This window comes from Egretta garzetta, unplaced genomic scaffold (assembly GCF_000687185.1).
Source record: "Egretta garzetta isolate BGI_Z169 unplaced genomic scaffold, ASM68718v1 scaffold474, whole genome shotgun sequence".
NCBI classification, from domain to species: Eukaryota; Metazoa; Chordata; class Aves; order Pelecaniformes; family Ardeidae; genus Egretta; species Egretta garzetta.
The window spans coordinates 373047-392089 of record NW_009259524.1 but is presented as its reverse complement, the minus strand read 5'-3'; the positions used below and the strand labels follow the sequence as shown (position 1 = coordinate 392089).

General features: G+C 35.9%; 1 protein-coding gene across 1 annotated transcript in view; it reads left to right on the top strand.

Moving 5' to 3' along the window:
* Positions 1-19043, top strand: part of ADAM23 (ADAM metallopeptidase domain 23) — a gene marked incomplete at its 5' end in the record, with an annotated part of 73946 nt that overhangs the window by 44102 nt on the left and 10801 nt on the right. The window contains 11 exons of the mRNA XM_035893040.1: positions 900-948; positions 3220-3319; positions 4272-4343; positions 5118-5204; positions 5359-5439; positions 7308-7358; positions 7792-7855; positions 9051-9156; positions 10545-10664; positions 11631-11799; positions 13689-13800. Of these exons, the coding sequence (XP_035748933.1) occupies positions 900-948; positions 3220-3319; positions 4272-4343; positions 5118-5204; positions 5359-5439; positions 7308-7358; positions 7792-7855; positions 9051-9156; positions 10545-10664; positions 11631-11799; positions 13689-13800 (1011 nt within the window). The remainder of the gene's footprint in view (positions 1-899; positions 949-3219; positions 3320-4271; positions 4344-5117; positions 5205-5358; positions 5440-7307; positions 7359-7791; positions 7856-9050; positions 9157-10544; positions 10665-11630; positions 11800-13688; positions 13801-19043) is intronic.

Below are 19043 nucleotides of genomic sequence, written 5' to 3'. Positions count from 1 at the left end.
AAATTGTTGTGTTTTTCCACTCACATCTTGTAAGAAATGTGGCTACTTCCTCTCTTTGTTTCTTCTTTAAAAAAGTGAATGATAATACTGACTTTATTTTGGAATAATTCAGAAATCTGTGAATTAGGAAACAACGTGGAAAAGTCTAGGGAATGTTGTTTAGTAAAGCATCAATTTTGAATTGTGTAAACTTGCAACTTGTTAAAAATATTTTCTGTATCATTGGTTTTTGATGACAGGTAGAACAAAGTTCATATAATTTGGAAATCAGAATCTTTTTTAACTGTAACAGAGAAGTTTTTAAAATGATAGCTTAGTTTCCTTATTTGGATGCCCTTTATAGAGAAAGATCTAAGACCTGGGTAGAGCAGGAATAACCACATAAATAATCTCCGAATATTTTCTGTGGAGAAACAGTGTGGATTTGCAGTAGTAACTAGAATGCAGAACCTTTCTTGAAAATATTACTTCTTTGGTAGGTAATTTTTATGGGTAGTTTGTAAATTCTGTTTTACCAACCATAACATATTGATCTTTTGGTTTTAGTTTATGAATTTAGTCATGACTTACATGCTATAGCTGTAAGTAAACTGTAAATCCATTTTCACTCAACTACTTTTTCTAATGAATTTTTGATTGGCTAATTCACATATTACTATTAATAATTCTATGCCAAAGGGAAAAAATGTGGCCTGTCTAGTAACAATTCTCCTTCAGGGTGTTCTGTCTCTCCAAGCAGTCTGGTTTCCTTTTTAGGGCTAGAATCTGTACAGCCAAGCAACCATCTGATCTTTGTAAAATTAGTCAAGGTCCATTTTTATAGTGAGTACTTTATATTTATTGTAAGCATATTTATAACTTCTTTCCTTTTCTGTTGTATTTTGGTCTTGTCTGAGAAGAGTGTGACTGCACTGAATCCTGGGGTGGTTGCATCATGGAGGAGACGGGGTATGTCATAACTATCAGTAATTGAGAGCTCTGGAATGAGTTCATAGTTTACATTATGACATAAATATTTATGTATTGGGTTTTGTCCACGTGGTTCAGTACTAATAAATTAAAATCTAAAAGCAGTTGGAACAACCCAAATGTACAGATCAATGATTGCAATTTTCAGCAATTCATTCCCTTTGCTATTCACATTTTAGGAAGTTTTATTAATAAATCTTGTATTTTGAAGTGTAGTGCAGTGTATTCACTAATGCTTTGCTATACTTACAATGATTGAAAAATAAAGTATGTATATTTTTCATTAAATAAATCCAGTTACACTTTTTACATGCAGCTGAAAAAGTGTTACAATAGTTTCTATAAGCGATATTTCTATTTTACTCCTAAATTTTAATTATTTTTCCCCCGATTCTGTCAGAATTCTAATTTTGAGTGAACAGATCTCTCTGCTTCTGTTCCAGTGAATAAAAGTAGAAACCTGAAGCTTTCAGCAGTGCGCTCAATCCTGAGCTAAATGGTCAGTGAAGTCTGAGGGGGAAGCACATCTATATGGGAAGAAACCAGGTTGCATTGCCCTCTACCATCACACACTGCCAGAGATTCTTTTCTCTATACTGTAAGCAATTGATTAGAAAAGGACAGCTTCTGAACCATGCATTTTTTGAGTCTTATAAATCACTTCATGTCAGAATTCTTGCTCACTGTGGAAACTTGGTTGCAAAAATCATGGAGAAAATTAGTTATAACTAAGATAGAAGGGGCTTCATTTCTTCATATGGTATTTGGAAATTGGTTCTTCAGTAGAATTAATGTGTGGCTTTCCTGTAGACTTATAATCGTCAGCCACTGTATGAATGCCAACAGAAAATTATTCAGTAAGTTTGCTTCTGGAATCCGAAGTAAGACATTGATCAGAATAGATACTAGCTTCCTTCCTATGGAGAACTCATCAAAGTACCAGTCTTGGAGGGAAATAACAGTAGAAGAGGTTGTGGAACAAACCTCTTCTGTAGAGTAAAAAAAAATGCCAGGAGCAGATGATAGTCACCCAGAAGCTGAAAAAAGACTGACTAATGAAATGAGTGAATAATTAACTGCAGCGTAAAACCTTTTCACTTAACTCCATCAGTGCTAGAAGACATTTTTTATATATAGAATAATTCAATGGATAAATATCAGCTCAGTAGCAGTGAGCTGCCAGGAAAGGAATGGAGAACCTCCTTATGGCATGGTTACCCCCATCTTTAATAGTGTGAATAGTTCTCATTCCCAGATCTCAAAACATGGCTAATAAAAATATCAGGCAGTTTCTGTGTGAGAAATGACTAATAAACTATGTTTACATCAGGCTGGGAAAAAGATGGAGATGAGGAAACATAAGAGAAGTTTGTAACATCATGAACAACGTAGCAAAGGATTACTGTTTTTTCCAGTGAAAGAACTAGGGAGACATGAAATGAGACTAGCAAATAGGTGACAGAAAAAAACAGGATGAAATTATTCTTCTACCAGTCTGTAACTAAGCTGTGAAACTTCTTGCTATAGCATCTTGTAGATGCTAGAAGATTTGGGGGAAATTCATGGGAGAAAATACAATGAAGATCATTAAATAAGACAAAATAAGGCTTCCCGAGAAAGTCATTCAGCTGAAAATTACTAGAAAGTGGAAAAATATTCTGCAAGTCATTGTACAGTTCTTTGTTCTCTACTCTTCCCTGGGCATATTCTCAGGGCCAAAATCAGAGATGGGATTTGGGTAAAGTGGATTTTTAGTCTGACCCTATACAGCTGTTCTTATGGCTACAATTACTTTTACTTTAAAAATTAACCTTATTAACAGGATCAGATTAATTGAACAGTTTTAAAACCCTGGCATGAAATCAGGGATCGGGAATGTAATCCATCTTTTAAACTGAAGCTGCAGGGAAAACAAACCCAAGGGAACACTGGATTATGCATGCAATTGAGGGGGTGTATAGCAGCTATTATGATAATGTGGTTTCACCTTATTAAGAAGATTAGAAGATTACAGTTTCATATACTGTAGATCCATAGAATAGAAATATAAAAATGCAAAATGTTTAAAAACTTTCATTTGTTCTGATTTTATTGTTTGAGAATAAGACTAAGCTGACATCCTGTTGCACACAGTGGTTGTAAGAAACTGGGATTTACAGTATTAAAAAACATGTCATGAGCCCTCCACCCCCTTCCAGTAACTGTTGGTGTTTCAAAGCATTTATTCAGGTAATTTTTTTGCCATTTTAGGGTATACCATTCCAGGAAATTCTCCAAGTGCAGCATTGCAGAATACAAAGAATTTTTACTTCGTGGGCGAGGTGCCTGTCTTTTCAACAGACCAACAAAGGTAATAAATATGTTGGTAGACAGCACCTCTGCTAAACATTGTAATGAAAATGTAATAATTTTGCTAACACCTGTCTGTTCTCAAATTTATTCAAATGTCTATGTGGGTATTTTCTTGAGGTTGCTTGTAATTAGCTGACTGTTCATTCCCATAATATTTAAAAATAATGTTAAGAGGAATGCAACTTGTTTTCCATCAATTCTTCATGCTCAAATAATGACAAATATTGCAGTTGATTTTTCACAGCTAGATACATCCCCATGCAGCATAAATGCACTACTTATTAAGCTGGAAGTAGTGAAGAATAAATTCAGAAGTGAGGTCATAGTGCATGCTCACAATTCTTGGACTTTTTGCCTGAGGGTGTCAATGTCAACAACCACACTAGGAATTAGAATCAGTAGGTTACTTCATATAGACAGTAGCAGCTTGTTCTTGAAGCTAATTTCATTTAATTTCAAATGTACAGCTAGCAAACTCTGTAATTTATAACTGTTTCCTTGTACTGTCCATTGCTTTTTTTGCCTAGAAACTTATCAAGGTCATAATTTTTTCTAAGGCAATATTAGCATGACATCCTTCTAAAGCTGAGTAGTATAAAAATATTCCATGTGGCTCTTTTTGCAAAGTAAGATCAATACAAGGTATCAATATTCTACTTAATCATGGTGTCAAAGTGCTGTCCTTGTAGAATTGAATGCCACATGACACTATTAGGCTGTTCTGTTTAGTGTGCTGTATTCTTTGTTAGACCACCACCTTGCACAATGAACTAAAAAAATTTTGCTTGTTAGAGTGTTTTTTAATTTTTTCCCAGGGTAGCAATCTTTGCCTATAGAGTAAGAATGTAAGAATTCTTACAGAGAAGGGTAAATGGGGAGGAAGAAAAACATAGCTTCATTTTTTGATGATGGTTGTTACTTTTGGGGGGTGTGTGCTTTTTTGCTTTCAGCTCTTTGAAACCACTGAGTGTGGAAATGGATATGTAGAAGCAGGAGAAGAATGTGACTGCGGTTTCCGAATGGCAAGTAGAGTTATATATTACTCCACAAGTCTTTCTTACAAAAGATATTAAAATAAATTATGTTACTGTTAAGGGAGGGGGAAAGGTTATGGAAATGAATTTGTTTTGCCTATTGTTAGGGAACAACTTCATTAAAGGACTGTTAAAACATTTTTTTCAAGTGAGAATGAGTGCAAAGACAGAGAGTGTCCTCAAAACAGTTCCTGTTGTACTAATGAGAAGATGTAGATGTTTCCCAGCAATTTCTGAATTGCAGTGTAGAAGTGCTTACCCCTTTACTTTTCCTGGATAGTGTGCCTGGAGTGGTAGGCTCCCTATATACACTTTGGAGATAGATGCCTGTGTTCAGACAGAATAAGTAAACTGTTGTTTTTCTCTATTGTAGAAACATTCCAATAATGCTTTTGCAAAAATCTGCCCTGTAGATTTGAGTCCTAGTACTTAAATATAATGCACCCATAATTGGTTTTCTTAATCTTTTTTCTGCATTGAATGCAATTTGACTAAGCAGCATGCATTTGGCACAAGCTATTCCACACCTGTGAAGAGGCTTCAGAAAGTGTGAATCCCCTCGTTGCTATCTGATATATGTCACAGTTTTCCCTTTACTTTAGTATTGAGCATTGCAACGGATTCTTCCATCTGATAATTTCAAGTCATCAGTGTTGAACTGAATCTTTTGTCTGCTGCTACATAATAGTTTGTTGGAAAGATTGTGAAGAATAAAATTGTTTGAAATGGAAAACTAAAAATTTCGCTTAATATTTTCTTTAGGAATGCTATGCAGACTGTTGTAAGAAGTGCTCTCTTTCTAATGGAGCTCATTGCAGTGATGGACCCTGCTGTAATACATCATGTCTTGTGAGTGTTGCTACAGTCTATCTATTGTTGTTTTCAGTTGTCCATGGAAGTCATGTGCAGCCTGTTGTAGTTCAAAGTGTAGTTTATGCACAATGAAAAGGAACAGTTTATGTAGACATAAGCTTAGTCCTGAACTATATGCTTCATGTTCTAGTTTTTTCCACGAGGCTATGACTGTCGATATGCAGTGAATGAATGTGATATAGCAGAGTTCTGCACTGGAGATTCTGGCCAGGTATGTATGCAGAAGCTTTCTCTGCTTACACTACTGATGTTTGTTTGCACTCATACCAATTTAAAAGGAAAATCCAGATTAACAAACTGCATACTCATGTACGCAAAATAACTGTGGGGAGTTACTTTTTCAGCCTAACAAAATTTTTTAAACATAACAATAAGCAATCATAAGCTCAAAAAAAAATTAATGTAAGTGGACTCAAAATACAACTTCTGTAGATTTGTTTTTTAAAATTCGTAGGGTTTTGTGTATCTGTGCAGTATTTGTGTCAGACACCCTCCTTTATTCTTTGCCTGGTCTATAACATAAGTACTAAGAATATACTGCAAATGTTAATAGATTCAAGGGTAATAGCAGTAAGATTTTATGAAATAGTTTAAAATATAAATGTAGAAAATTGTAACTAATTGAGTGTAGAATCATAGAAGAATTTAGGTTGGAAAAGACCATTAAGGTCATCAAGTCTAACCATTAATGTACCACTGCCAAGTCCACCACTAAACCATGTCCCTGAACATCATGTCTACCCGTCTTTTAAATACCTTCAGGGATGGTGACTCAACCGCTTCCCTGGGCAGCCTGTTCCAATGCTTGATAACGCTTTCACTGAAGAAATTTTTCTGAACATCCAATCTAAACCTCCCCTGGTGCCACTTGAGGCCATTTCCTCTCGTCTTATTGCTTGTTACTTGGGAGAAGAGACCAACACCTACCGCGCTACAACCTCCTTTCAGGCAGTTGTAGAGGGTGATAAGGTCTCCCCTCAGTCTCCTTTTCTCCAGGCTAAATAACCCCAGTTCCCTCAGCCACTCCTCGTAAAACTTGTATAAAGTGTTATGGTTTTTAAAATTTTAAAATTTGTGGATCTTATGCATTTCTCTTGAAAACATCTGGCTAATACTCAAAAGTATAGGAATAAACAGTAACCAGAAGGTTGTTTGAACTTGAATTCTTTTAAATAGTCAACATTCCATACATCTTCCATTTTCACAGCAACTTCGACGCTTTAGGTGATACATGCTCCTTTTCAATACTGAGTATTTAGCTTCAAGGTTATATAAGAACTTCTTAACTCTGCTGCAGTCATCTACTACATCAGGTCCTTAACTTTGAAGAAATAAGATTCAGGATAGATCACATCTCTCTCTGGGCATTGGCTGTAATTATAGATGCCAATAAATTAACAGTAACCTCTTTTTCTATTATCAACTGAGACATCCACACTTACAGATAGGTATCTATTGCTGAGATTTTATTGTAAATCTTTTATTCTGTAGATGGAGCATTCTTAATGGGAGGGAGAAAGGCTTGCTTAAGCTAGAAAGGCTGCCCTCAAAGTATTGTCTAATACGGTACACTGCAGCAGTGTACCCTTTCCAAATCTTCACATGTCCCTTTTTGATGAGGAAAACCTTTGAGAATGGTCTGCTCCTAGCTTTAGTAATCTGAGGCTTCTGGGCCTAATGACTTGTTCGTACCAAAAAAGTTTCCAAAGGCAAGAGAACATGACAATATCATAAAATACCTCACGGCTCTGTAAGCAAGATTGGTAGGCTACAACTAGATGTTTGCTTACTTTCTTAGTGGAACTGAAATGAACACATTGGCAGTGTTGCAAACAAGGTCCCAGTATTAGCTACATATTGGAATATGCAGAAAGTTAGAATCAAACCTTGTATTTCATGGTGGTGATGTTCATTTTTTCATTTGTATTTGTAGCTATAAAGATTCCTGCATGAATTATGTTATCTACCCCCTTTGTATGTTGTGCAATTGTTTTTTACAACTGGGAAAATTTCATCCATTTGATCCTTAGATGTATAGTTATAGTACACATGAAAAAAAACATTCTTAATTTTTTTCAGTGTCCACCAAATCTTCATAAACAAGATGGGTATGCCTGTGATTCTAATCAGGTATGCAATGTTTTAAAATCCCTTTACATCAGCAAGTAGAAATCAATCAAATACAAGTTTTCTTTTTTTTTTTTCCATTCTGTCTTCAGACATCAATGTTGCTAGTGCTTTATTCACTCTATGAATAGTAAAAATGTCTACTTTGAGTAATATCTGCTTGGTATCTTTGTTTTACACATAGATTTTTTTATTACACTCCATGTTAATAAGTTCTTTACAACTATGTAAATGAGATGTATAAAGCAGCTGCTGAAATGTTGGTACATGTTAGACACCAACTGACCAAAATGTTTACGCTGTCTACCCAAATTTATGAAAGCTACTATACATCCCAATATGTGTGTGAGGAATCAAAATGAGACATTTGTTGGGGGAGGGGAAGGAAATGAAACAGTGTTCAGTTCTCATTGTTAACATGTTGTGTTTTGTTTAGGGTCGTTGCTATAATGGTGAATGCAAGACAAGAGATAATCAGTGCAAATATATCTGGGGATCTAGTAGGTTGGCTTTAACTACCTTAAATGTATTTTATTTCTGGTTCATTCCTGCCTTTGTTTTGTATTTTTAGTATTTTTATTTCTTATTCTTGCCACTGTAAGTTAAAGTTTTCTGCCTAGTAGAGTCAACTGCAGTGAGAAACTGTGGCTTGATTGCCAAGTGAAATTTTGAGTTTGGGGGTGATGACTGTGAGATTGTTCTGACGTGATGTGATTGCAGACATAGGTAGGGCAGCAAATGCTGGACTCTGGTGGAATTAGGTGAGAAAACGTAAAAAATATTGGCAACTTTGTGTTACTCTTACCAGGGAGAAAAAAATGGGTTAGAGGATTTTTTTGATATAGTTCAAAACAGATGGGTTTGGGTTTTTTAATGACAGTTGTCAATTCCATTATCCCAGCAGTAGTTCATTCTAAAGCTGCTCCACCTTGCCTCTTTGCTATACCATCCTACAAGTCAGGAAAATTAGTACATTGGTATGAATTTAAATATGCACAGTACAAATTTAAGCCCAGAGGTGTTGATTAAAATAGAATTGCTGTGGATTTCCCTTGCAGCTGAGAGGGCATAAATGCTCTGTGTAATGACTTTGAGACAGTTCAGTGGAGCAGAACTATCAAGCTGTCCTGTACTCTTGCACTTTTGTCTAATCACAACTGCCATTGCTGACACTGCCTATTTGAGGCAGAAGAATCATTCCATTCTAGGGAAGATGGGAGGGATATAGTTTTACCATTTATTGTTTGTCTTGTACAATTCAAAAGATGCTATATAAGTGTAAAATTGGATGGAGACAACATTTTCTTTGTCTTCTGATGCCTTTTTGAGCTTTATGTTGCCACCTCCCATTTATTGATAATACTAAAGGCAATAGATGTTTTTGTTAACTTATTTCTTTGTATCTCACACATTTATATTGTAAAATATTTGGTTTGTCTTCTGTACAAGTGATTTTACTGAAACTACTCTGTCCTGTTTACCTTTAATATTTTATCTTCCTCTGTATAATTGTTGTGCTTTTTTTCTTTCCCACTGTAGTCACTGGAAAATACCATCTGTGTACATACACATGTGGTCAGATTTCTGTTTTGTATTAAAAAAATACAGATAACTGCTGCAATAAATTACGCAGGTTTTCAAAGCTTTCGTGTTGCCAGTGGAAAGTACATTGCTTTTTCCTTTCTTCACCAACAGAGTCTTCCGGATCTGACAAATTTTGTTACGAAAAGCTTAATACAGAAGGCACTAAAAAAGGAAACTGTGGAAAGGATGGAGACCGATGGATTCAGTGTAGCAAACAGTAAGTTCAGCTTTGTATAGATTATCTGTATTTTAAACAGATTAATACTGGTTTAATATTGTCTACTTTTCCATGAATGTTTCAGCAGGGGTTTTTTGCATTATTTTCAGTTTTCTTTCCCTCACAAGGTTTGCATCTTGAGAAAGTTCCATAGCTCATTCTGACATATCCGTGGGTGACTCAGCAATACACTTGTAAAGAATTCCAGATTTTCGGAAGAATGTACTGTGACTTTAATTCTTTCAGAGGAGCTGGGGGACAAGGCAGCAAAAAGTCACAAGTTCGTAATATACAAACACCTTAGACTTGGTAGGGAAAAATTAGATTGCAAATACACACGTTATTTTTGCTTGCTCTGGGATTGATATCAGATTATGCTATTTCAAGTTTGTTCCAACCTTTATTTTGGCCAGAGAGGACCATTAGACATTTGGATGCTATAGAGAAAATGGCTGATTCTTTTGCATGTGATCATTACTAGTTGAATACTGGATTAAATTTACTTTTCAAGTTAATGATCGTTACACTTTTCAAGTTAATAGAGACGTAAACCTCTCCTGATTTACTTACTGTTTAGTAATTTTTAAGTAGGCATGTAAAAATTTCAGTCTCGGAATGGTGTTTTCCTTCTTTGACTCGCTGATGTTTGTCAAGTAGCATTTTTTTTTTTTTAATTACATGATTCGCTTTTCAGATAGGATCATAAGCAAATAAATTGTTTAATGGATTTTTTATATTTAGAGCAGCGTTGTTCTGATATGTGTATTAAAAACCTCATTTGTATAAAAGCTTGGTTGGTAGAGAGATGCAGAAAAATGGTCTAGCTGAAAGGCAATTTAAATTTTTTGCAATTTTAACAAATACAATTTCTAGCATTTATCCAGCTGCTTCTACAACTATAATGCAGATAATACAAATAAAACAGATTCTTTACCAAAATTCAGGCATGCACACTGTATGCTAACGATTGTTATTATGGTTCTGTTGTCCTGCAAGGGCAATAAAATACAATTAAAAATTCAAACTTCACATTAATGTATAGCATCCAAGCTGCTAGAGAGAGGGAAAAGTAATTTAGCCTGATATGACAAAGCTTGGTACAATTCAGCTCCTCTTAATTGTACTGTATTTTATTTAGAGCACAGATAAATTTTTTGTTGATGTGAACATTCACTGGTGCATTGGAACAAATGATTACTTGTTTCTGCCTCTTGTCATTCATATCAAATAATATTTTATTTCCAGACTTGCACTCTGAAAGTCTATCATGCGGCTCATGGTAATATATTACTTAATGTGATCAGCAGCATCATTGCCAGTCTTTCTTTTTTGTAAGTTTACTTCATATTATTCCAGTAACTTTTTGATTTATGTTTTTCATTTTACAGTGATGTTTTCTGTGGCTTTTTGCTCTGTACTAATCTTACTAGAGTTCCCCGAGTTGGTCAAGTTCAAGGAGAAATTATCCCAAATTCTTTTTATCATCAAGGACGAATAGTGGACTGCAGGTAAAAGATAATGCAGCGTTCCAATATGATTTTGCTTTGTCAAACCTAATTGAATTAAGGTAAACATGAATGTAAAATTGTATGATTTTTAGGTAACTAACGTCTCATAGCAAAATCATTACTCTGAGTGGTATTTCTTTTGATTAAAAAAAAAAAAAAGTCTAATATTCTACATTTAAAGAGCGTGAAATGTGGATTATCCTCCTGATTACTCTATCTGGTCTCTCCAGTAGCAGAACTTCACAGTCAGAGTTTAATGCTCAGCATTATATTTTTTGGGGGGAGGAAGTCTGTAATTGCCAAAGACCCATAAATTAAACATAGTGGTTTTGTGTACTGTATCCTCGGAGAAATAGCTGTAGGGAAGTGCAGGCTGAGAGGGAGGAAACTGAAGACTTGTGGCAGGATGAGATATTCAACTACAGTTCAGTTAAAGGGCAGGTAAATGGGTTTTATTCTACTGTGCACAATACTGGCTTTGTATTTTAAAGACATTGGCAACATTGCTGTCATGATAAGAATATTCTCTTACATAGGTCCTCAATGAACAGTGATTCTTAACTCTTCTATTATTCCACTAGTATTTTTATTTAAATGTCATCCCGTGGGAAGGGGGTTTTTTAACATTTTTCTAGCAATAATATTTCACAGTATGTGGGGGAAAAAAAAGGGGGCGAAAAAAAAGAAAAAAGCATGGCCCATTGAAGACTGTTAAAAAACTCTCAAAGCCTAAGGTGCCCTTTTTAAGTACTTTAAGTCATTATCTAGACTTCTTTTTAGTCTGACAACTGGAACACCTTGTCAGTGCTGTGGATGGGCAGAAAAACTTTATAATTTTGTTCAATCTGTCTGTATGCTTGAATGAGAGAAAGGTATCAGGCTTTTAGTGTCTACACTAACATGTTTAATATTTTCAAAAGACTCCAGCCATAATACTAACAGTATCTCAAAACTTGTTTCTCCTAGTGGTGCTCATGTTCTTTTAGACGATGATACAGATTTGGGTTATGTGGAGGATGGAGCTCCATGTGGACCTCACATGATGTGTCTGGACAAAAAGTGCCTGCCAATTCAGTCCTTGAACATAAGCAGCTGTCCCATTGGTTCTAATGGAAAAGTCTGTTCTGGTCATGGGGTGAGTCTGTACTGGGAGATACCAGCTAAGCTTCTCCAGCTATCTCTGCTACATCTGATCTTAATGTACCCTGTGGAGTTGTCTACCTGAAAGTGTTCTTAAGACCTGTTGATCTGGAAACACAAATGTTAGATTCGGGGGAAGACTGCCATTCTGTGAAGCACAGACACAATTTTAGAAAGCAACATTGTCAAATTAGTTCTGTAGTTACATCCAAAATGTTGTTTTCATTACTAGCAAAAAGGAGCTTTGACATCACTTAGTGTAGAGAATTCTGTAATGTACTACCCGTGTTTCAAGCTACTTACCATCTTCAGTTAAACTTTTTCCAGCAAACTAACACCTTTATAAAGTTGGTCCTGTGTTTATGGAGTTATACCTTGTGACTTAATTAAAATTTGAAACTGTTGGACCCCAACAGAGATGATACATTCTTCTTGAACAGATGCAAAGTGTATCATTTTACATTCAGGCACATTATATTGTGTTATTCTACCCATAAGCCTGTTTGTCTGAGACGTAGGGTGTGTTTTGATGAACAGATTCACTGTTCCATGTCTTAACTGATACTGATAAAGTATTGATAAAACCTTTCCACTGTGGGATTCAGTGGACAGATACTTGCCTAAGAAGCTGGGTTTTTTCCTTCTTGTTATGTGTAATTGAAGATGAATTTGAGTGCTTCAAAGAGGAGGAATAGGTTCAAAATCAAGAAGAAAAAATTTAAAATTGGAAAGTAAAGGATCTAGGAGATCTAGAAATTGTCTTGGTACTTTTGGAGAGTGGCGTGAGTTGGTGAGAGAACTGTGTCACCTTTTTTGTTTTGCTTTGGATGATTCTGATTCGTAATTTTAAAAGAATACTTCAGTTGATCAAGCCTGCCGTAAGATACATTTGTCTTCACCTTCCTAGGTAAGATATTTCAGTGAACACTTTAAGAAGCAGAGTGAGATAAAAGTTAAATTAAAAAAAATCACATGCACTACTTACTTGTAATCATTAGTGTGTAGGTTATTTTCTGGGTTTTTTGACATTATGTTCCAATGTCCAAAAGACATTATTAGCTGATGTCTAATGATTGACTTGACTTCTAGTCCCACAATCAAAACTTCATTCTTTGTTTTGTGTCTGTTGCTCGTGTCATGTTTTTTCCTTAATAACCTCTTCTAGCAACATGTTCCATGTGTTCCATTCTTTTTCATGTGGAAATTTTATAGCTATTGACTGTCACTATTGATTTAATATTTTAGGTTTTGTCAGTTGGATAGGTTTTCCTGTATCTGATAAATGTACTGCCAATTTTAGTGAGACCTAAGTCCTTTTTTAGAGGTCATTCAACTAAATGTAGACTTAGGAAGAACTATTTCCTCTCTTTCTGGAGGATAAGCAAGCACTGCTCATTGCTGCTTAGAAAAAAATGATGACAAAACCAATAACAGTCCTACTATTTTTTCTACATGGGAGCAAGCTGTAAATGAGAGATTGTAAAGCATGACCATGTCTTGAAAATTTTAAACACAAATGCTTGTATCCCTTCTGGACATCCAGGCTCAAAGTCTAGGTGGTTGGTTAGTGAAGACCTAAGTAGTCTAGATGGGGAGTTTTTCTGGATGAGAGTTTCTATTATTTTTTACGCCCTATGCAGGGCTGTGCAAGTGATGATGGGAGGGAACCACTGGGAACGCTTCTGCTTTTCATAGCATCTGAATGTATTTAGAGCGTTAAAGCAAACTTTCAGGTTACTGATGTATTATTCTCAAGTCATTGCTATTGTTACAATATATAAAAGGGTATGTTTTATCCTATGAATTAAATACCTAATTACATGTTAAATAAAATTAATAAAATGTAGTTAAAAACCAACTGCTGTCATTTATTTTCTTTTCCAGGTTTGTAGTAATGAAGCGACTTGCATTTGTAATTTCTCCTGGGCTGGGACAGACTGCAGTATTGATGATCCTGTCAGGGATACTGGTAGCAAGAAGGATGAAGGACCCAAGGGTTTGTGTGATTTCAGTTTTGATGTTCTTTCAAGTATTTATGATGTTTTTCTGTTGATACATGGTAGTAGAATTAGCATATAGAAAGACAATAATATTGTGCAGTCCTGCTTAGACCCAGACAGTAAAATTCTGCTTCATGTAGATGAAGTAAGTCTTTCTGCTTTGAGAATTGATGAAAGTTTTATTTTTCTAATTTAAATTTGGAGAAGATTTCAATAGGTAATGGTATGTACTTTCTGGTTTTTCCTTCATTCCTTGTTCTCTATTTTTTACGATAGTTTTCTTTGTGATTGGAATCTGACTAAGTATAGCTCTTATTATTTATATGATAATTGTGTATTTATGCTTTAGTAGAGATTTCCAGTTCCCTTAGTTCTCAGCTAATTTAGAGAGCTGTGGTGTAAAAAAGGGAAAAGTGGAATGTCCCTGCTGAAAAAAGCTTTGATTCTTTAAAATCAGATTTCAATGGGAGGAAAAAGAAATAAATTAAGATTTTAAGGACTCACATTATTCTTATGACTGTTATTGCTTACTCTTATGTATTTAGTAGTTATTTCAACTACATATGACATATAAATACAAAGAGGAGCTATTGAGGAACTAATTAATCAAAAAAGTTTTTCAAAGAGGAAGAAAAGCACCTAAGATTCTCTCTGACTTCTCTGCCAAAGAATGTCTTTGGATTGAGCTGTCCAATTTTTTTGTGTCTTTCCTGTCATTGGGATATTGTCCAACATCAGACTATATTTATCCAGTGTTATGCATTTACAGATAAAGTTCCCAATAAACAACCGAGAAACGCAAAGTTTTTCTGCTATGTCCCAGTTCCAGGTCCTTCTGTCCCTTGTACATGGAAAGAAGATAGAGTTGTTTAAAAACGTAGTCCTTAGAGCTCGGACTCTAAACTCTTTAAAATATCCAAGGTTTCAAGGGAGGACAGGATTTTGGTATGTCCCTCCAGAATGGCTCTACTTCTGTCCTTATTCTTTTGCCCCTTAGCAGAATGGTTCCAGCAGACCTTTACCAGGAACTGTTGAAGGAGATTGTCTTAAACCAGGCTACCACTGTGAAGGAGGCTCTCTAGAACAGCCCAGATTTGTATTAGGGAATCTGTGCAGGTGCTTCCTGGTCTCCTAACCCCACCACTGTTCAGTGTAGAGCTGCCTGGTTTGTACCCTGTCTTGCAAAGCTACTCGTCATTCCATTTCTCATAAAAACCTTCCTAACTGAGGAACGCTGCTTACAGAGTCTTAAAAAAACTGGTAGAGAACAGCACTATAGACCTGGTTACTTCTCTTTGTGTGTGGATGAGGAGAGCAGTATCTACAGTTGTGACACTGAGAGTAAGGGAATATTATATTGCCTATCTCCAAATCCTGTAGGTGAGAAATAATTCCCTCCTCTGCAGAAAGGTCTATAGGAAAGGCAACATAGAAGGTATACTTATCTTGGTTAGATTTCTGTAATTCAAATTAACTCATTGAATTCAGAATGGAAATACCTTTATGAAAATGAATACAATGTTGAAATATTCTGGGGAAAAGTCTCAAATGAATAGTATCTGCATGGATTTCTGCCAGTAGGTACAGATGTAAAGTTTAGACTGCATTTTTCAGTGGAGTCTCCTGCAAAAATGCAGAATATGTTTTTGTACAAGGTGGCTCAATGATTTCAAAAGATGGATTATTTTTACTTATGTTGTTATAGTAATTTATTGATGTTGAAGCATCCAGAAATGAATTTACGAGCCTGAACACTGAGAGCTACTATAATCTCTTTTGGTGTGCTAATAGAGGAATTGCTTTGTGAGAAGTTCTCAGAAGAATATAGAAGTAGTTTTCTGTATCGTGAAGATCGAACGTAGTAAAGTGGTTTCCATTAAGTTTTTTCCCCTTATTACCAGTACTTCCTATGTCATATGCCACTGTACAAGCCCAAGACAGAAACCAAAACACTTGTTTTTCCTTAGCCCTAAATTTGAGTTTTGTTCCATTTCAGAAACAGAACACTCATGATGTGAAAATTCACCTAAATAGATTTAAGGTTTCACACCATAAATCCAAGCATTTTTCTTACTACAATTACAGCACGTGTAGCTAGGAAGTATTGCTATTTATGTATATATTATGATAATTGTCAGTTGACTGCTACTTCTGCTGCACTTCTTGGACCTTTCCATCATCCATCAATTGCTTTTGGTTCCATAATGTATTTCAGGATTTAAAAAAATGAGCGGTCCTTAATTATGTTGGTATTAATACATGAGTCTTGAATGACTCTAAACTCAGCAACCTACTGTATCCTGTACTAGCAGACCTACGCAGCATGCTAGCGGTTTCGGGAAGACAAAGAGTTCTTGCTGTTAGTTTATGGCTACTGCAGAAACTTTGAATGACTTTCAAGTGTTGGCTAGTCGTTTGGAAATTAGTAGGACTCCATATGCACACAAGATTCTTCCTTTGCAATTTCATTTGCAGAATTAGGCCTTTGTTTGACTAGTGGAATGGTGTTTGGTTTTTTAATACAAAACTTGTCTCAAGTGTGTGTGTGTGTTTGTGTATATTTATGAAACAGGCAAAAATTATGAAACTGTTTCAAACCAGACTTTATACAGCATGAAGACTATGAAGTTTTTGTCCCGTGAAAAAGTTCCCATTAGACAGGGAATTCAGCTGCTTGTTTGTGGTCTGTTATGACTCAATGAATCTATCAAGCTTTTAATCTTTAACATAGGAAATGTATAAATGTTTTTTTCTCAAAAAAGCTTCCTTAAAAAATGAAAAATAAGGCCTCAGTGTCTTAAGAGAGACTCTGAACATACTGAAATTTCCAGGGTGTTACGTGAAGCACATTTCTAGGGTAGGTTTTTCCGTTTATAAGGTGTTATCTGTCTTTAGGTCATATAGATAAATAGAGAGTCCTATTGATAAATGCAGTAAAAAAAGGAAAATATTACTAACCGGTAATGAATTAAAAAGTTGGGTTTTTTTCTCTTCCTGCAATGGAACTGTTTCCAGACAAACAGTTTTCATTTGCTCAGTTGTATTATGGATACAGTAAGTCTCTGGTGATCAAAAGGAATTTTTCTTATTGGTGATTTGTTTACATTTTGGCTGTTTTTAAATAAGCAGTAGGTTGAGGATGTTCCCTTTTAAAGTAAATAATATAATCACAAGCTAAAAGGAACAGTCTTATATTTACAGGAAAACTTGTCATTGAAATATTTGTACACATTCAAAGAAAACCAAATATAGGTCATTTCAGGATTTTTAAAGCTATGGTATTTTGTAAATAAAGGTTTGTCAGGAGGTTTGAATTGTTTATCCGATGATGGATTATAGTGTAAAATATTCCTTTGAGGAATTATTTCATGTTTTCATTTCCAACATATATGTGATCATTTCCTTAAAAAATCTTCCCTTTTCCCTCCACACAGTGAGCATGGCCACTAACAGGCTAATAGGTGCAGTGGCAGGGACCATTCTGGCCTTGGGGGTGATTTTTGGAGGCACAGGGTGGGGAATAGAGTAAGCATTTTTCTTAGTTCAAGTTTTATGTTTGGTGCCTAGTGTGTGAGGTAACCGTATGCACCCGAGCCCTCTGTGTATTATCCCATTAGCTTTGTCATGTGGTGACTGTATTTGTCGTGTGATTTGACCGTGTCTGTGTCATGTGATTTGCTCATGCAGTGTTGAACCTTCTCCTGTCTGGGATAATGTGGGGCATAAAACAATAAGTTTGTGAATTTTTACATTGTCACAGTAAAATTAAATGTCTAAATGTTTCCATTACACCAAATTATAAAAACAATGGGAAGAAATGGAAGTTTGTGATTGTTTTGCAAAATAGACTGAGTAATGTGGACCATTTCATAAAATGCAGAAATTGTTTATTGTGATCTGTGGGGCTTTCAGTCTAGTAGTAGGTGACACGATCTGGCTAAGAAGATGAGAGCGGATGATAATAGTATAGACAGCTGGTTTTATAGGAAAGCTTCTGAATGTTCTGCTGCTAGGATTCTCTCACCTCAAGGCAATAGAATGCTGAAGTATAGAATTCATAGATAAAGAATACATATGAAGGTAATAATAGATCATCTACTTGAAGAAGACCACATGCGTGTTTTACTGGTGGCTTTTACAACTGTTTGCTGAAAACTGAAGACTGTGAAGATTGTAGATGTTTGGGACCCAGAGTCTGGAACAGAATATTTATTTACATACAGGTTGAGGACCATTTGCCTTTTGCTTACGTTCTGCCTTGTACCCTTCTGTTTTCATCTTCCCTTACCTGCTGTCTCAATCCACTCAGCTCTGACCAGTGTCCCTGACCATTTGTTCTTGCTCCTGTATCCTTCTGCTCTAATTCCAGCTTTTCTTCGTCTTTCCTCTCCTCTTATCCCTCACTACCTGACTCATTCGTCTTTTCCTTTACATCCATTCTTCTTTCCTGGATCCCATCAGTGTCCTCTGGTTCCTTCAGCCACAAATGGACACTCAAGGCAAGCCACTGCTACTTTTTGTTGCTTGGCTTAAAGAAAGCACACGGGGAGCACAAATACCTTCTCTGTTCCTAATGCCCTTCAGGCCCTGGTGGCTGTTACCATCAGTGGCTGCAGGGGAGGTTGTGTTCATCACAACGTGATGCCAGGTCCTGCCCTTCCTCACCACTTCACTTGCAAATTTCTCTTCAAAATGCTGAAATAACTTTAGTTTCTTAATGCTTTATGAATTTATTTTAGTAATCATGGGGGACAAAATGGTGGAGTAGGTTGTTTTCCAGATTTCATCCTAAAATGGATACTTAGCTTTGATAACTTAAACCAGAGGATTTGGCTGGCAAAGTGACAGACCAGAAAAGCAAATATCCAACCACCACAGTGTGGTGTTTTTTACCTGCAGAACAATCTGCAGTAAACTTGCCTCTTGTGCAACTAGCAGAGTTTGAAAGCAATGCATATTAATTCTTGTAGAATCTACCTCATGATGAAGATCTAGTGAATAGTCTGAAGTTCACTGAAATTACAGGTGTGTTCTGTTTTAGCACCTTCAGTAGGATTTGTACCATCAGGGTCCTAAAAGATGTCTGGAGATGATACGATAGCCATGCTGAAGCAGGGGAGGGTGCTGTGCCGGGTGGTGTGCCAGGCGGTTACGGTGCGGTTAGTGGCAGGAGCTTCCTCCCGATAAATCTGTGTCTGCAGGCTATCGCGGTAGTATAGCAGAGGGAACAAGAATACCA